Source organism: Phacochoerus africanus, chromosome 16, assembly GCF_016906955.1.
Source record: "Phacochoerus africanus isolate WHEZ1 chromosome 16, ROS_Pafr_v1, whole genome shotgun sequence".
Lineage (NCBI taxonomy): Eukaryota > Metazoa > Chordata > Mammalia > Artiodactyla > Suidae > Phacochoerus > Phacochoerus africanus.
The window spans coordinates 42,183,285-42,198,483 of NC_062559.1; the positions used below are offsets into that span (position 1 = coordinate 42,183,285).

The window sequence follows — 15,199 nt, forward strand, 5'->3', positions numbered from 1 at the left end:
TGAACTGATTCATAAATTCAGCAAAGTAGCAGGATATAAGATTAACATTCAGAAGTCAGTTGCATTTCTGTATACCAGCAATGAAATATTAGAAAAGGAATACAAAAATATAATACCTCTTAAAATTGCACCTCACAAAATCAAATACCTCGGAATACACCTGACCAAGGAGGCAAAGGACCTATATGCCAAGAACTATAAAACTTTAATCAAAGAAATCAAAGAAGAGGTAAAGAAATGGAAAGATATTTCATGTTCCTGGATTGGGAAAATCAATATTGTAAAAATGGCCATACTACCCAAAGCAATCTACAGATTCAATGCAATCCCTATCAAATTACCCATGACATTTTTCACAGAACTAGAACAAACAATCCAAACATTTATATGGAACCACAAAAGACCCAGAATCGCCAAAGCAATCCTGAGAAACAAAAACCAAGCAGGAGGCATAACTCTCCCAGACTTCAAGAAATACTACAAAGCCACAGTCATCAAAACAGTGTGGTACTGGTATCAAAACAAACAGACAGACCAATGAAACAGAATAGAGAATCCAGAAATAAACCCTGACACCTATCTATGGTCAATTAATCTTTGACAAGGGAGGCAAGAACATAAAATGGGAAAAAGAAAGTCTGTTCAGCAAGCATTGCTGGGAAACCTGGACAGCTGCATGCAAAGCAATGAAACTAGAACACACCCTCACACCATGCACAAAAATAAACTCCAAATGGCTGAAAGACTTCAATATACGACAGGACACCATCAAACTCCTAGAAGAAAACATAGGCAAAACACTCTCTGACATCAACATCATGAATATTTTCTCAGGTCAGTCTCCCAAAGCAATAGAAATCAGAGCAAAAATAAACCCATGGGACCTAATCAAACTGAAAAGCTTTTGCACAGGAAAGGAAACCAAAAAGAAAACAAAAAGACAACTTATAGAATGGGAGAAAATAGTTTCAAATGATGCAACTGACAAGGGCTTAATCTCTAGAATATATAAACAACTTATACAACCCAACAGCAAAAAAGCCAATCAATCAATGGAAAAATGGGCAAAAGACCTGAATAGACATTTCTCCAAAGAAAATATACAGATGGCCAACAAACACATGAAAAATGCTCAACATCGCTGGTTATAAGAGAAATGCAAATCAAAACTACCATGAGATATCACCTCACACCAGTCAGAATGGCCATCATTAATAAATCCACAAATAACAAGTGCTGGAGGGGGTGTGGAGAAAAGGGTACCCTCCTGCACTCTTGGTGGGAATGTAAGCTGGTACAGCCACTATGGAGAACAGTTTGGAGATACCTTAGATATCTATACATAGAACTTCCATATGACCCCACAATCCCACTCTTGGGCATCTATCCGGACAAAACTCTACTTAAAAGAGACACGTGCACACATGTTCATTGCAGCACTATTCACAATAGCCAGGACATGGAAACAACCCAAATGTCCATCGACAGAGGATTGGATTCGGAAGATGTGGTACATATACACAATGGAATACTACTCAGCCATAAAAAAGAATGACATAATGCCATTTGCAGCAACATGGATGGAGCTAGAGAATCTCATACTGAGTGAAATGAGCCAGAAAGACAAAGACAAATACCATATGATATCACTTATAACTGGAACCTAATATCCAGCACAAATGAACATCTCCTTAGAAAAGAAAATCATGGACTTGGAGAAGAGACTTGTGGCTGCCTGATGGGAGGGGGAGGGAGTGGGAGGGATCGGGAGCTTGGGCTTATCAGACACAACTTAGAATAGATTTACAAGGAGATCCTGCTGAATAGCATTGAGAACTTTGTCTAGATACTCATGTTGCAACAGAAGAAAGGCTGGGGGAAAAATGTAATTGTAATGTATACGTGTAAGGATAACCTGACCCCCTTGCTGTACAGTGGGAAAAAAAAAAATAAAAAAAAAAATAAAAAAAAGAATGCCAGATCATTTTCTTCCTGCGTTCCAAAAGGCCTTGTTTTTCAGATTTTACCATCTCTCCAGCGTTCTGCGGCCTTTGAGAATTCTATACCCATTTTTAAGCAAATGCAAACAAAGCAAGCCCTTGAACCTTATGGATCATGGAATTTAAATATTTTGAATTATAAGTATCCTCTACCACAAAGTGGTCCATTTCCATGGCCTCTAGAGAAAAACAGCAGTGCTCCATGTCCGGGATTCTGAAAGTACAGAGTGTGGTAGGCTGAGTAATGGCCTCCCAAAGATGTCCACACTTTAGTGACCAGAACCTGTGAATATGTTACCTTATGCGGCCAAAGGGGCCTTTGCAGACATAATCATGTCAAGAGTCTTGAGAGAGGCACGTTACCCTAAACTGACTGCATGGGCCCAATGCAATCACAAGGTCCTTACTAGAGGAAGACAAGAGGATGAGAGTCAGTGGTAGGGGATGTGACAACACCAGCGGAGGCTGTAGTGATGTGCTTGGAAGATGCAGGAGGTGGCCACAAGCCAAAGAATGCAGACTGCTTCTAGAACCTGAAGAAGGAAAGGAAACAGATTCTCCCCTCAAAGCTTCTAGAAAAAACTAGCCCTACTGACACCTTGCCATTAGCCCTGTGAGACCAATTTTGGACTTTGGACCTCAAAACTGTAAGATAACAAATTGATGTTGCTTTAAGACACCATGACGGTTAAATTTCGTATGTTAACCTGGCCAGGCTATGGTGCCCAGCTGTTTAGTCATGGTCTAGATGTTGCCATGAAGGTATTTTTAAAACATGATAATGTCTACAATCAGTTGACTTTAAGTGAAGATCACGCCAGATAACATGGTGTGCCTCATTCAATCAGCTGAAGACATTAAGAGCAAAACCAAAGGTTTCCCAAAGAAGTATTCTGCCTCAAGATTAACGCAGAAATCCTGCCTGAGTTTCCAGCACGTCAGTCTGCCCTACAGATTTCAGACCTGCCAATCCCTACACTCACATAAGCCAATTCCTAAAATAAATCTATTTGTTTATATACATAATATTTATACACACACACATATATATGTACACACACACACACACACACACACACATACATATTCTATTGGTTCCTTTTGGTTTTATTTCTCTGGATAACTCTGTTATAGCCACTGAGTTTATAGTAATTTGTTACAGCAGAAATAGGAAACAAAACCACAGTATAAATGAGAAGAGGTACCTGGCTTTGCTCGCTTCTGACAATGATGTTCTCCAACTTGCATCTTCATCTGCAAGGTCGTATATATTTACTAGCGTGGTCTCTGAGCATCTCAACGGTAATTTGTTATTTTTCTTTGAAACTGAGAGTGCAGGGATTGGTGTTTCTTGAGTGAGATTGTTGGCAGTATTTTCAAAGTGATCCAGAAAATATCTGGTAATGAGTTCAAGGTTTGTTTTCAGAGGATTTTCCTTTGCCTATCATTGGAAAGAAAAACATTATTAACTTTACGTACAGCTTCAGGGGAAGGGTGAAAAAGATGGCTACTCCAATGTTTGACATGATTTATAAAGTACTGACTCATTCATATATTCTTTCAGCAAACATTCATTGCCTTCCTATTATATGTCAGGTACTGCATTAGGCAGCAACACAGAGATGAAGACAAAATTAATGCTCTAAAAGAACACACATCCACAAGTTCCCACTGTGGCTCAGCAGTAATGAACCCAACTTGTATCCATGAGGACTTGGGTTCGATCCCTGGCCTCGATCAGTGGGTTAAGGATCCTGAACAAGGCCAAGGATGGACGCTATGTCAGGTTGGAGGTTTTTTTTAAAAAGACTGATTTCCCAGGCCCCAGCGAGCCTTATTAAGCCAGAATCACAAAAATTAGAGCTTTGATTTCCTTTAGAAATTCTCCTAAGCAACTTGGATAGACACAGTTATCCAAGCAGAGATTTACAAGCTGATCTTAGGGATTAGACCATGTGTCAGTCCACACCCCACCCATCCAGGAACAACCAGGCGCTTCAAAACAGCAGCCAGGCATGGGGCATGCGGTGAGTTGCAGCCGAGGGATAAAGCACCTGACAAAGAGCCTGGCTGGCACCGAGAGAACCCCTGGGTGTGTCCAGCCGTTCCCCATTTCTATTCCCCTGACCTAAGCAGCAGAACTCTGGGATAAAGGCCTACAGCCAAATGGGTTCTGATCACATTCAACAGATTTCTCCGGCAGTCCAAGTCGGTGGGTAGTTTTATTTTTTAGAATAGGACCCCAGAAAACTATGTTGTCTAAATCTAAATGAAACAGGAAGAGAGTTGGGGGGGGGAGATATTATATACTTTATTTCAACCTTCTTATTTTTCTTTCAATATAAGAGATTTAAGATCCTGAATACTTGAACTATACTTTGTGGCTTTTCATATCACTTTGTCCATAATAGATGTGGTCCTTTTATAAATCTAGGTAACATTTTTCAAAATCTCAGTGTTACATAGACATTTTTATCTATTGCATACTTAATAGGGAAAAACAAGTTACTGGAATTAACATTATATTGTAGGGCTTTCCCAGAATCACTCTAGCTTTTGCGGAGTGAATGTCAAAATTATAATGCCAAAGATAGATTAATGAATACACTATCCTATAAAACATAATCTCCAATTCATTGTATAACAGCTAATAACTACTGTATAAATCAAATAATCAGGGCAAATATCAAGATCTGATGAAAATACCTTAAGTATCTTAAGATAATAATAACCTTAGGAAAATTATACTATGGTGAAGAAATAAAAATAACTTGAATGGCACAGATGTTTCTGGGAAATTAGGTAAAGATGCATTTACATAAAAATCCCACTGTACCACAATGTTTAATAGAATTTTCTGCTTAACTATCTCACTCTTGGTGGAAAAACGTTCTCAAATGTACAGTTCACTCTCCTGCCTTAAAAAAAAACAGCAAATAGAGGATTGTTGAGGATACGCTGCCTGGGGCCACAGTCTTCTGTCTAGAAAGCTTCAACCAAATCCACGCAGGAGATGGAGGGGCTCTAGTGTCACTCCAGGACCCAGAGAACAAAGGTCTTTCCTGAGCCTCTGGTAGGGCTTCACTTGGCTGCCATTTGTGATAAATGCTGAACGACTTGATCATGATGCTATGCCCTCCCAAAAGGCAACATGTGCTGGAGAACCCATTCTTGAATCAAATTATCAGATTCTCTCTTCCTAACAGAAAGAGCAATTAAGTCAGAATGGTGGCTTTATTCCTTCATACAGTCCACAAATAAAGACTGACTATTTACTGTCATCAGGCAACATACTAAGCATGGGGATACAACAGTATCCTGCAGCGCCCAAGGTAATGGGAGAGTCAGATCCTAATTAAAGGACCACACAGTCTCCTATTATAAGCATAATAAGCACAATGAAGGAAATCTGCAGAGTACCCTCAAGGCTTCTAACAGAAGGTGGAGGGATGGAGGCTGAGGGATAAGAGAATCAACTCCACCACCACCTAAGGAGATGCCTGTTCCATGTGGTATCTCAACACCAATGCACCCGGGTCAGCTGAACCCAGGACCCAAATCAGCCTGAATTAAATGTCACAGTGGCCTTAAGAAAACGGTATTACTCAGAACTGAAGAAGGCAAACCATATGCTGGCAGAGAATGGAAATTTTTAGCACAACTGAATGCTATAATCTTAAGAACATTGAGTCTTACTAAGAATAGCCTCAATGGGGAGGAGGGAACACAGGGAATAACCATTACAAGCTCGGGTTCAAAAAATAAATAAATGAGCCCAGAGCTGCACATGCGCAGTATGCCAGGAGGGGTGGGGCCGACTAAGGCTGGAAACCTGACACACAGCTGGGATTTGCATTGTCCGCGCTGAGCTGTGTCTGTTTCTCCCTGACTGCAGGAATGGCAAGCCTCTGGCCAGGTGTCTCTGATGCCCCAGCAGGGCTCCTGAATTCTTAGACATTGCCAAACTTGGTTCCAGAACTCCATCCCACACCTTAAAAGCATGTACCTTGTTCTCTCTGTAGAGAAATTCAAGATGCAAAACCTTTCGGAGAACATTTCTGCTGTTTATGCTGAGATCAGAGCGTGGGCGTTCCTGGTCCATGGTCACACACGTCTTCTTTAAGCCCTGAAAGATGAACTCTGAATCATTATTTACCATTTTAAATCCGAACCTTCCACCCCCAGACACAGAGAATAAACAAAAGACTGTTGGTGTTCACCACGACCATCTCATTCTGCCTTTCTGGGCAGTGGCAGTACCAACAACCCACTTAAGAATCTATTTCTATATAACCTTTACACTTGATATCATCTTCACAATTATTATTCCGAATCTTGCACCCACCTCGTGGGCTGAGCTCAGGCTGGAGTTGTCAGCGCATTTTTTTTTTTTTTTGCAATTTCTTGGGCCGCTCCCGCGGCATATGGAGGTTCCCAGGCTAGGTGTCAAATCGGAGCTGTGGCCTCTGGCCTACGCCACAGCAACGTGGGATCTGAGCCACCTCTGCAACCCACACCACAGCTCACGGCAACGCCAGATCCTTAACCCACTGAGCAAGGCCAGGGATCGAACCCACAACCTCGTGGTTCCTAGTCGGATTCGTTAACCACTGAGCCATGACAGGAACTCCATGTCAGCGCATTTTATAGAAAAGGAAAGTGAGATCCATATAACTGTCTCGCCCAACGCTGGCTCAGGAGCCCTGGGTTTGGCCTAGATTGGGGGCCACAGATTTCGAAGCTTTAAGGAGTTCCCTTCGTGGCGCAGCAGAAACGAATCCGACTAGGAAACATGAGGTTGAGGGTTTGATCCCTGGCCTTGCTCAGTGGGTTGAGGATGCAGCGTTGCGGTGAGCTGTGGTGCAGGTCACAGACACGGCTGGGATCTGGTGTTGCTGTGGCTGTGGCATGGGTCGGCAGCTGTAGCTCCAATTGGACCCCTTGACTGGGAACCTCCATATGCTGCAGGTCCAGCCCTAAAAAGACAAAAAAAAAAAAAAGAATTTGAAGGTTTAAAAATAAAGAAAAGGAAAAACATAAACGAAAGGCCAATATCCATTCTCTCCTTTTCTCAAAGGGGGCACCAGGGGTGATTTGCCCGACATAACACTGTGCCATCCCATAGTGGGAGTTATGACCTTCCCAGGCTGTGAGGCGGTGGTGCGGGGACCCAGCCTCTCAGGAGGCACTTGCAGCCCCAGCGCAGCTGCTTTCCCTCATCCAGCCCTGACCTCCCAGGAGAGTCAGCCACGGGAAGGGCTGTTCCCCTAAGAGCCTGGCTTCTTCATTTGAAAACCGCAGCAGCTGCAGTGTGCCCACCTCACAGACCACTGTGTTCACCTAAGGGCGGAAGATGAGATGCCTCATCCACAGCTCAGCTGGCACTAAGGGAGCCCTTGCTCTTGATGGATCCAGACCCTGGGGCTAGCCAGGCCTCAGCACCTCCCCTAGGCATTGCATTCAGAATTTGAGAGGCTCTCAGTGCTGGGAAAACAAAACAAAACCTGCTGCCTGCCATGAATTGGAGCAAGAAGAATTTGTGAAATAAGACATACGAACACAACTTTGAACCAGAGAATGAAAAGGAAGTCTTAGGGATGAGGGAAACAAAAAAAAGGGTGTATACATTGGGGAAAAGTTAGGGACATGCCTGGGTGCAGCTGGAAGGAGCGGTGGGACTCAAGGCACCTGCATTTCATCTAGGCTTAACCATGGCTTTCGCACCAAAGTGATGCAGAAACCTCTACAAAAGGGTCCCTCTCTGCCGAGTAACTCGTGATGTCTGTCTACAGTTCAGAGCAGCGAGCCCTGGCACACTGTAACAAACTCTCCAGGGTCATGGTGCACCTGGGCATGAAAACTACTGGGGCGATGGACAGGGATGCCCTCAGGAACCAGCCAATCCTTGGTCCCATCATTTCCTCAGTGAACACTTGTACACCTACTATGTGCCAGGCTCTGTTCCAGATGCAGGAGATATAGATGGAACATGACCAAGCCCTGCCCTCCTGAAACTGACATTCTGCTGGGGAAGCAAAGCATAAACAAAGAGGTAAACGTACAGTACGGCAGCTGCTACCATGCACTATTATAGAGACAAAGAAAACAGGGAGAGAGGAGACAAAGATGAAGAACACTATTTTAGTTAGCTATTGACTGAGCATCATCTAAGTGCTCACTCCTGTCTTCTGGTTTCCCCATCTGTGAAATGAAAGGAACAAACCTCTAGTCCTCTAGTTTATCTGCTAGAGGCAGAGGAAGGAACAGATCAAAGTCCTGGTCCTCATGGAGCATACCTGCTACCAGGGAAAAGACAACAAATAGAATGTGCTATGGGGAAAAACACAGCAGAGTTAGGAGACAGAGAGGGCCGGGATGGGGCGCAGGGAAGGGTTGCTATTTTATAAAAGATGATCAGGAAAACCTTCATGATTAAGCAACACTAGAGCCAAGACATGAGGAAACTAAGGGAGCAGATCACATCAACACTTGAGGCAAATGACAACAAGTGTAAGGATCTTATGGCAGCTACAAGGAGGCCAGTAGAGCTAGAGCCACATAACCATGGGAAAGTGGCAGGAAATGAGGTCAGAGAGGTTGCCCAGAGTCTGCTAAGGAAAGTCTTTACTTACATTTTTGAAATGAGGAGGTTACTAGAGGAGCTGAAAAAAAGGGGCATCCTGGACTAACTCATATTTGTAAAGGATCACTTGGCTGCTAGGTTGAGGACAGATTGTAGGATACAGGGGATTAAGCATTAAGATCAGGAGACTACTGAACAAGTCACATGAAAGATGGAGGTGGTTTAGACCAGGGTGGTTGCAGCAGAAGTGGAAATAAGCAGCTACATCCTCTATGTGCTCTGAGGGCAAAGCCTGCAGATGTATTGACGGAGTGCATGTGGGGTGTACAAGAAAGAAAAAAACCAGGAAAGATTCCAAAGGTTTTGGCCCAAACAACCAGACAGAAAGTTATACTACCCGCTGATATGGGAAAAACTGTAGAGGTAAAGGGAATCAGGAATTGAGTTTTGAACATGTTGAGATGTTTATTGGATATCCAAGTGGAAATGTAAAACAGGCAGTTGGAAGGAATGTAAGAGTTCAAGGAGAGATCTTGGCTAGAGATAAACATTTGGGAATTGTCAGCATAACGATGGTACTGGAAGCTACAGCACCAGCAGGAACACTTGAAAAATGAATGGAGCAGAGGGCCGGAGATGAAGTCTTTAAGCCCACCAGCATGCACAGTCCAGGAAATCAGGTGGGACCTGCCAAGAACCTGAGGAGTGACCAGAAATGTACAGAAGGAAAACCAGGAGGAGGTGCTCTCCAGAAGCCAAGAGGGAATGACTTTCCAAGAAGACATAATCACCTGAGTCGAACACAATTGCTGGATCAATAAGTGCAAGGGCTGAAAATCAGAAGTCACTGATGAACTTGACAAAGAGTTGTTTCCATGGATTGGTGAGGACAAAAGCCTGATTACAGCAAGTTTGAGAAAACAGAGAGAAGAATCAGAATCAGAACAAACATAGCCCTTTTGTGGGTTTTGCTATAAAAGGGACAAACAGACTAGTAGCTAGAGGGGTTGGGGGTCAAGATGGAATTTGTAGGAGCATGTATACATGTTGATAGGAATAATCCAGTAGAGAATGCAAAGGGTATGACACAATAGCGAGAGATGACGATGACTGCACAGTGTCCTGGAGCACGCAAGAGGGGACAGGCACACAGGGAGGGGTTGGCCTTACCCAGGAGTATGGAGACCTCATTCCTAAGGACGGAAGACAGGATGGAGCGAGGGGTACTGACCAAGGAGGGTTAGTGACTGTGGTGGTAGAGCCTGCTGGAGTTTTCTCAACACTGCTGCCATTCTCTCAGTGAAATCAGAGGGGAAAGGGGCTTTGGAGATGGAGGAGACAGATATGTGAAATGGTTACCCAAGATCTGAGAGAGTGAACAGGCTGAAGAGGTACAAGCTGGTGGGCAGTCATCCCTGAGGCATCACAGGGGTGAGTGGCCATGAATTTAGAATGAATCCGTCAACACGGAAGTGTTTTTCCTCAGCCCCATTCAGCTCTGCAGTGAAGGCATGGAGTAGACCAAGGTAAATTTTCTAAACCAGCAGAGAATGATGAAACGAGAGACGGGCAAGGGAGCTGAGTGTGGCGTAGAGGGCATGATTACAATGGTGGGTGGGTAAGATGTAGGGAGAGGTCATAAGAGGGCTGGGGGGCTGTGAAAAGCTGGCAGGAACAATGGAATGGAGAGAGGAGTAAGGCTGAAGAATAGTTTATATCTCCCTCCTAAGGCGGGTGGTGGGACGGGCTGGAAGCGAGGCTGATGGGATGCTTGGAACTGAGATTGTGGAAACAACAAGCCTAGGGCATGACCACTTAGGAGGGGTGTTGGAGACAGGCTGGGACAGGACACTGCAGGGGGGGGAGGCTGGGGCACTGGAAGAGTCACCTTGACGACCCAGTTCTCCTGGACTTTCTGAGTAACTGCGGGCAACCCTTTCTCCTCTCAGAGCACAGTGTGCCCAGATAAAAAATGGGCAGGAGAGGAGGTCAGGTGAACCAGAGGACTGCCTAGATCAGGTGTCCGCTCTGTGGACCTGTCCAGTGAGTGAGACAGCCAGGTATGTAAACTGAAACATGAGTGCCAATGAGCAAACCACAGGCAAATGAGTCAGTTATTCCAAATGGAGTTCCCCGAGACCTCTTGAAGGAAACGGGACTTGGGGTGGGCCAAGGATGGAAGAGGGGAAAGCCTGTGGGAGAAACCAGAAGTGAGGTCGGGCTGATAAGCTGGGGTCAAGCTACAGGGGAGACTTGGCTATTAGGTGAGGACTTGGGATTTCATTTGTACTCAAGAAATGAAAGGCATGAGGAAAACTCTCTAAGAGTTTTTGCTTAGTAGCCCAGATTTTTAAAAAAATGACAGCAGCAGTACATCTCACAGGGTGGGTCATTGATATACCGTGTGCAGCCAGGCCTTGGTGATGGAAGGTCAAGTCACCATAAAAACAAAATGGATAAAGTGAAGCCACACTGTGTTTTATTTTAGTCTTTTTTGCCATTTCTTGGGCTGCTCCCGCCGCATATGGAGGTTCCCAGGCTAGGGGTCTAATCGGAGCTGTAGCCACCGGCCTACACCACAGCCACAGCAACGCGGGATCCAAGCCGCGTCTGCAACCTACACCACAGCTCAAGGCAACACCGGATCGTTAACCCACTGAGCAAGGGCAGGGACCGACCCCGCAACCTCATGGTTCCTAGTCGGATTCGTTAACCACTGAGCCACGACGGGAACTCCCGAAGCCACACTACATTTTAAACATAAATACATTTTCAAAAAGCAAAGAAAGACTTTCAAAACAGGTACACACCAGAGATGGGCGGAAGAGGCAATGGTGACTGCCTGCTCTGTGCCAGAAGCAATGGTGGGCACCTGTCAGTATATTATTATTCATCATCATTATAAATCTGCCAAGGCTATGTCTTTTTTTTTTTCTTCTTGTGGCCCAATCCATGGCATATGGCGTTTCCAGGCCAGAGATCAGATCCCAGCGACAGTTGCAACCTGTGGCAAAGTCAGATCCTTTAACCCACTACACTGGGCCAGGGATGGAACCTGCATCCTGGCGCTGCAGACACTGCAGATCCCAAGGCACACAGGAACTCTAGGGTAGGTCTTACTATTCCTGTTGTACAGGTAAGAAAGTCAGGCAGCGAGTAGCACACCCCAGGTGGAGCTGCTAACTAGCAGTGAATATTTGATGCCATCTGATTCCAAAGTCCTCCCCCTTTCCTCCACTCAAAACATTGCTTATTTTGTGTATCTTTCAGTGCCAGACAAATGCCCACTGTTCCCACCCAACATAACACCACAAGATCACCAAACAGGCAGCAGGTGGCCAGCCTCGGTCACTTAATGTAGGAGTAATGGGTGCTCTCCCTACACTCCCATACACGCAGAGGAGGTGACCTCTTCCCCTGCCAGTTGTCATCCCCACTCTAAGGGCAGATGAGAGCCAAGGTCCTCCCCAACTTCTGAGTTCTCAGCTCTCCTGGGAAAAGACGCTAGGAGAACTTAAAAACAAAAACGATCTCAGCCACTGAACTTCCCAAAGATGAACATGCCTGAAGGGTTCCACTGGCAAGAACTGTTTTAGCCCGTTGGTTCCTTTGAGCGGTGGGGCCGTGGAGGGGGGTGGGGGTAGTTCCTTCCTAGCAGGATATAAATATTGAGTGAGATTGGTTACGCAGTCGGGCACCCAGGTCGGCCTGCTGGGCTCCCAGGGCCGCAGGAACTTTAGAAAAACGTGGGGCAGTCCAGTCCTCCTAGTTCGAGCGCCCCGGGAGGGGAGATGCCCGGGAGGGGGCGGGGGGAGATGCTCGAGAAGGGCGGCCGCGGTCCTGGCCCACTTTGCGAGAAGTCCGCCGTGACAGAAATGGCCCCTGGGAAATGTAGTTCCCCAGGCCTGGGTCAGTGGCGCCCGCATCGGGCATCTCAGGGATAGGCAGCGGGCAGCGTAGGGCTCCCTTCCCCGAAGGTGCAGAGGTTGCAGGAGAGCCCCCAGGCTGCTCCCCATCCCCGATTTGAGTAACTTCCCAGAGCTGTGAGGGCGGCGCCGCGTACCTTTCTGCTGAGGAACTCCCTGACCAGGGAGGCCGCCACTTCCTCTACGAAGAGGCTGTCCATGCTCTGGGTCTGCCCACGAGGCCGCCGCGCTGCAGCTCCAGGCCCCTGGGTCCGTTGGGGCCAGTATGGCCGCGTTGCCGTGGCGACGGTGTCATCAGAGCTGGAGAGCTCCGCCCCTTTCCTAGGAGCCTATGGGCTGGAAAGGCGGGAGGGAAGGGGAGGAGCATTCTTCAAACTTGCTGTGAGAGCGGGAGGCAGAACCCAGAAGGCACAAGCCAAGGGCAGCCCAGGGGTCAGGCCATGGCCTCTGGGCTTAGGTCCTGACACTGGCCCTGTCCATCTGGGTGGCCTAGAACAAGTCACTGTTTCAATCTGAGTCTCCATCTTGCAAGGTGTGAACTGGGGAGACTGGCCGCCTCCTGGTTCCTGGAGGAGTAAACTCACAGTTAGTGGCCCCTAGAGGTCCCCTCCCCCAGCACCTCAGCCTCTCCTGGGTCCACCCAGGCTGACTGACTGGTTGGCCTGGGCCACAGGGGTAAAGAAAGCCAGGACTCTTTGCTGACTTGGTGCTAAAATTAAATGATGTCCCTGGTCCCCCTGGGGGGCCTGCTTTCTTAAAAGAACTTGACAGTTATTGAGCACCAAGCATTTATACACATTATCACATCTTTAATCCTCCTGGCATGGGGTTACTACTGGCCTATTCTTTAAGAAAAGACACTGAGATTCAGAGAGGTTAAGATTGTGCTAAAGGCCACACAGCTAGAAATGGACACAACTGGGATTCCAGCTAAACCCATGCTTTTGCCCAGTGCTAACATCCCAAACCGAGTAACAAAGGGGCCACCCTTACAGTCTCCCCCCCATCTGCCCACCACCCAGGGTATTGGTTTGCTAAGGCTGGTGTACAAAGTACCACAGACTGGGTGGCTTAACCAATAGTAACATAGTCTCTCACAGTTCTGGAAGTTACAAGTCCAAGTTCCTTCTTCGGTCTCCGTGGCTTGTAAATGGCTGTCTTCCCATAGCCTTCCCTCTGCACGTCTGTGTCCTAATCTGCTCTTATTAAAAGGATACTAGTCAACCGGATTAGGGCCTACCAAGGTGAGCACCCGCCTCACCACTAGTGATTGGCAGTCATTTTATTTGCCTACTTAGAAATTCTATGGACTACTCACTGGGCTTAGCAATGAAATTGTGAGTGAAAAGTTCACCCACAAAAGATTACATTTAGCAGATCTCTGTCTAAACCTAAAATGTAAACCAAAAATCATAATTTATAGGAAATGTAGCTTCAGCAAAGCCTTATGAAAATAGAGTGAAGGGAGTGTAGACCATATAGATTCAGGACAGCGATTGCCTCTGGATGGGAAGGCAAGAGCCGGGAAGGGGAGAACCACGCAGGCAAGTATGAGTAATCGTCAGTGTTCTGGTGTCATGGGGGAGACATTTGTCTCATATGTGTTTGCTAAAGCATTTCTATTGATTCATTAGTGAATTAAAGATGGCCTTGCAGGGACCAATGATGAAAGGATGTCATGAGCAAGGTGTATTATTAATCAACTCTATGCCCCTGAGATCCAGGAGGAAGTGGGGGAGAAAAGGGAAGTGAAGGGAAATTCAATGGACTTGATACTGGAAGGACAATTCAGAGGTCTTGTCTTTTAATAACAAAAGGGTTCCGTGAGCTTATGTGTGTCCATACATGTATGTACATGCAAGTGTGGGTATAAAATCACATACATCACTGTACAACAGTGACTCCATACCTATGCATCTAGGAGTCTGTGAGCTCCTGCGTTTGTGTGAGCCTGATCACAGGAGTTTACGGAGTCCCGATTCTACCCGGTGCCCTGCTGGGCTCTGGCAGCAGTGATAGGGATGCAGTAGGCACAGGTAGTTGTAGAAGTCCCCATAAAGTGTAGGAGAAAATGTCCCAATAAAAATGTAGAAAGGAGAGACCCCGGCCATGATGACTGAGCAAAGTCTAGCCAACTGCCCCAACCACCCCTCCCCCACGCATCTGCTTCTGTAAATTTGTTGCCGCATCTACTACCTTGCCTGATGTCACTCCCGTCCAACTAGCCAAGCTTGGACCCAGAAGACGTAGCCCATAAAAGCCTTGTGAAACCCTTCTTCCGGGCTCAGACTCTGGAGATCGATCTCCTCTGAGCCCGCCGGCGTAGTAAACCCGAGTTCTCCAACTCTCCGAGTGCTCGCTTGGTTTCTCGCCGGGTAAAAGAGCTGATTCACTGCAGCCACAGAGCTGCTGGAGCTAGTATGCTACAGCCACAGGGCTGTCACCAGAGCTGATACGCTGCAGCGCAGGGCTGCTGGGTAGCTGCCATAACAAAAGGACCATAGTTAAAGAGGGAAATTTAGGGGACATTGGGAGATCACTGTAAGTTAATAGATTGCTCAAAAAAGCCATCAGAACAAGGCAGGCTTGCTTGATTAGTAGAAGTTAGAGAACTGCCTCAGGTCATTGGGTGGGGTGGATGGGATGAGGCCTGCATTCAGATTCAGACCAAAGGCAGGAGTTTGAAGACT

At 46.3% G+C, this 15,199-nt stretch overlaps 1 protein-coding gene across 1 annotated transcript in view; it reads right to left on the bottom strand.

Moving 5' to 3' along the window:
• MINDY4 (MINDY lysine 48 deubiquitinase 4) overlaps window positions 1-12,793 on the bottom strand; it is a 113,645-nt gene extending 100,852 nt beyond the window's left edge. Inside the window, exons 1-3 of the mRNA XM_047762902.1 lie at window positions 12,647-12,793; window positions 6,007-6,126; window positions 3,206-3,441 (exon numbers count right to left, since the gene is read on the bottom strand). Coding sequence (XP_047618858.1) covers window positions 3,206-3,441; window positions 6,007-6,126; window positions 12,647-12,709 — 419 coding nt within the window. The 5' untranslated portion in view covers window positions 12,710-12,793. The remainder of the gene's footprint in view (window positions 1-3,205; window positions 3,442-6,006; window positions 6,127-12,646) is intronic.
• Window positions 12,794-15,199: the final 2,406 nt, after the last annotated feature.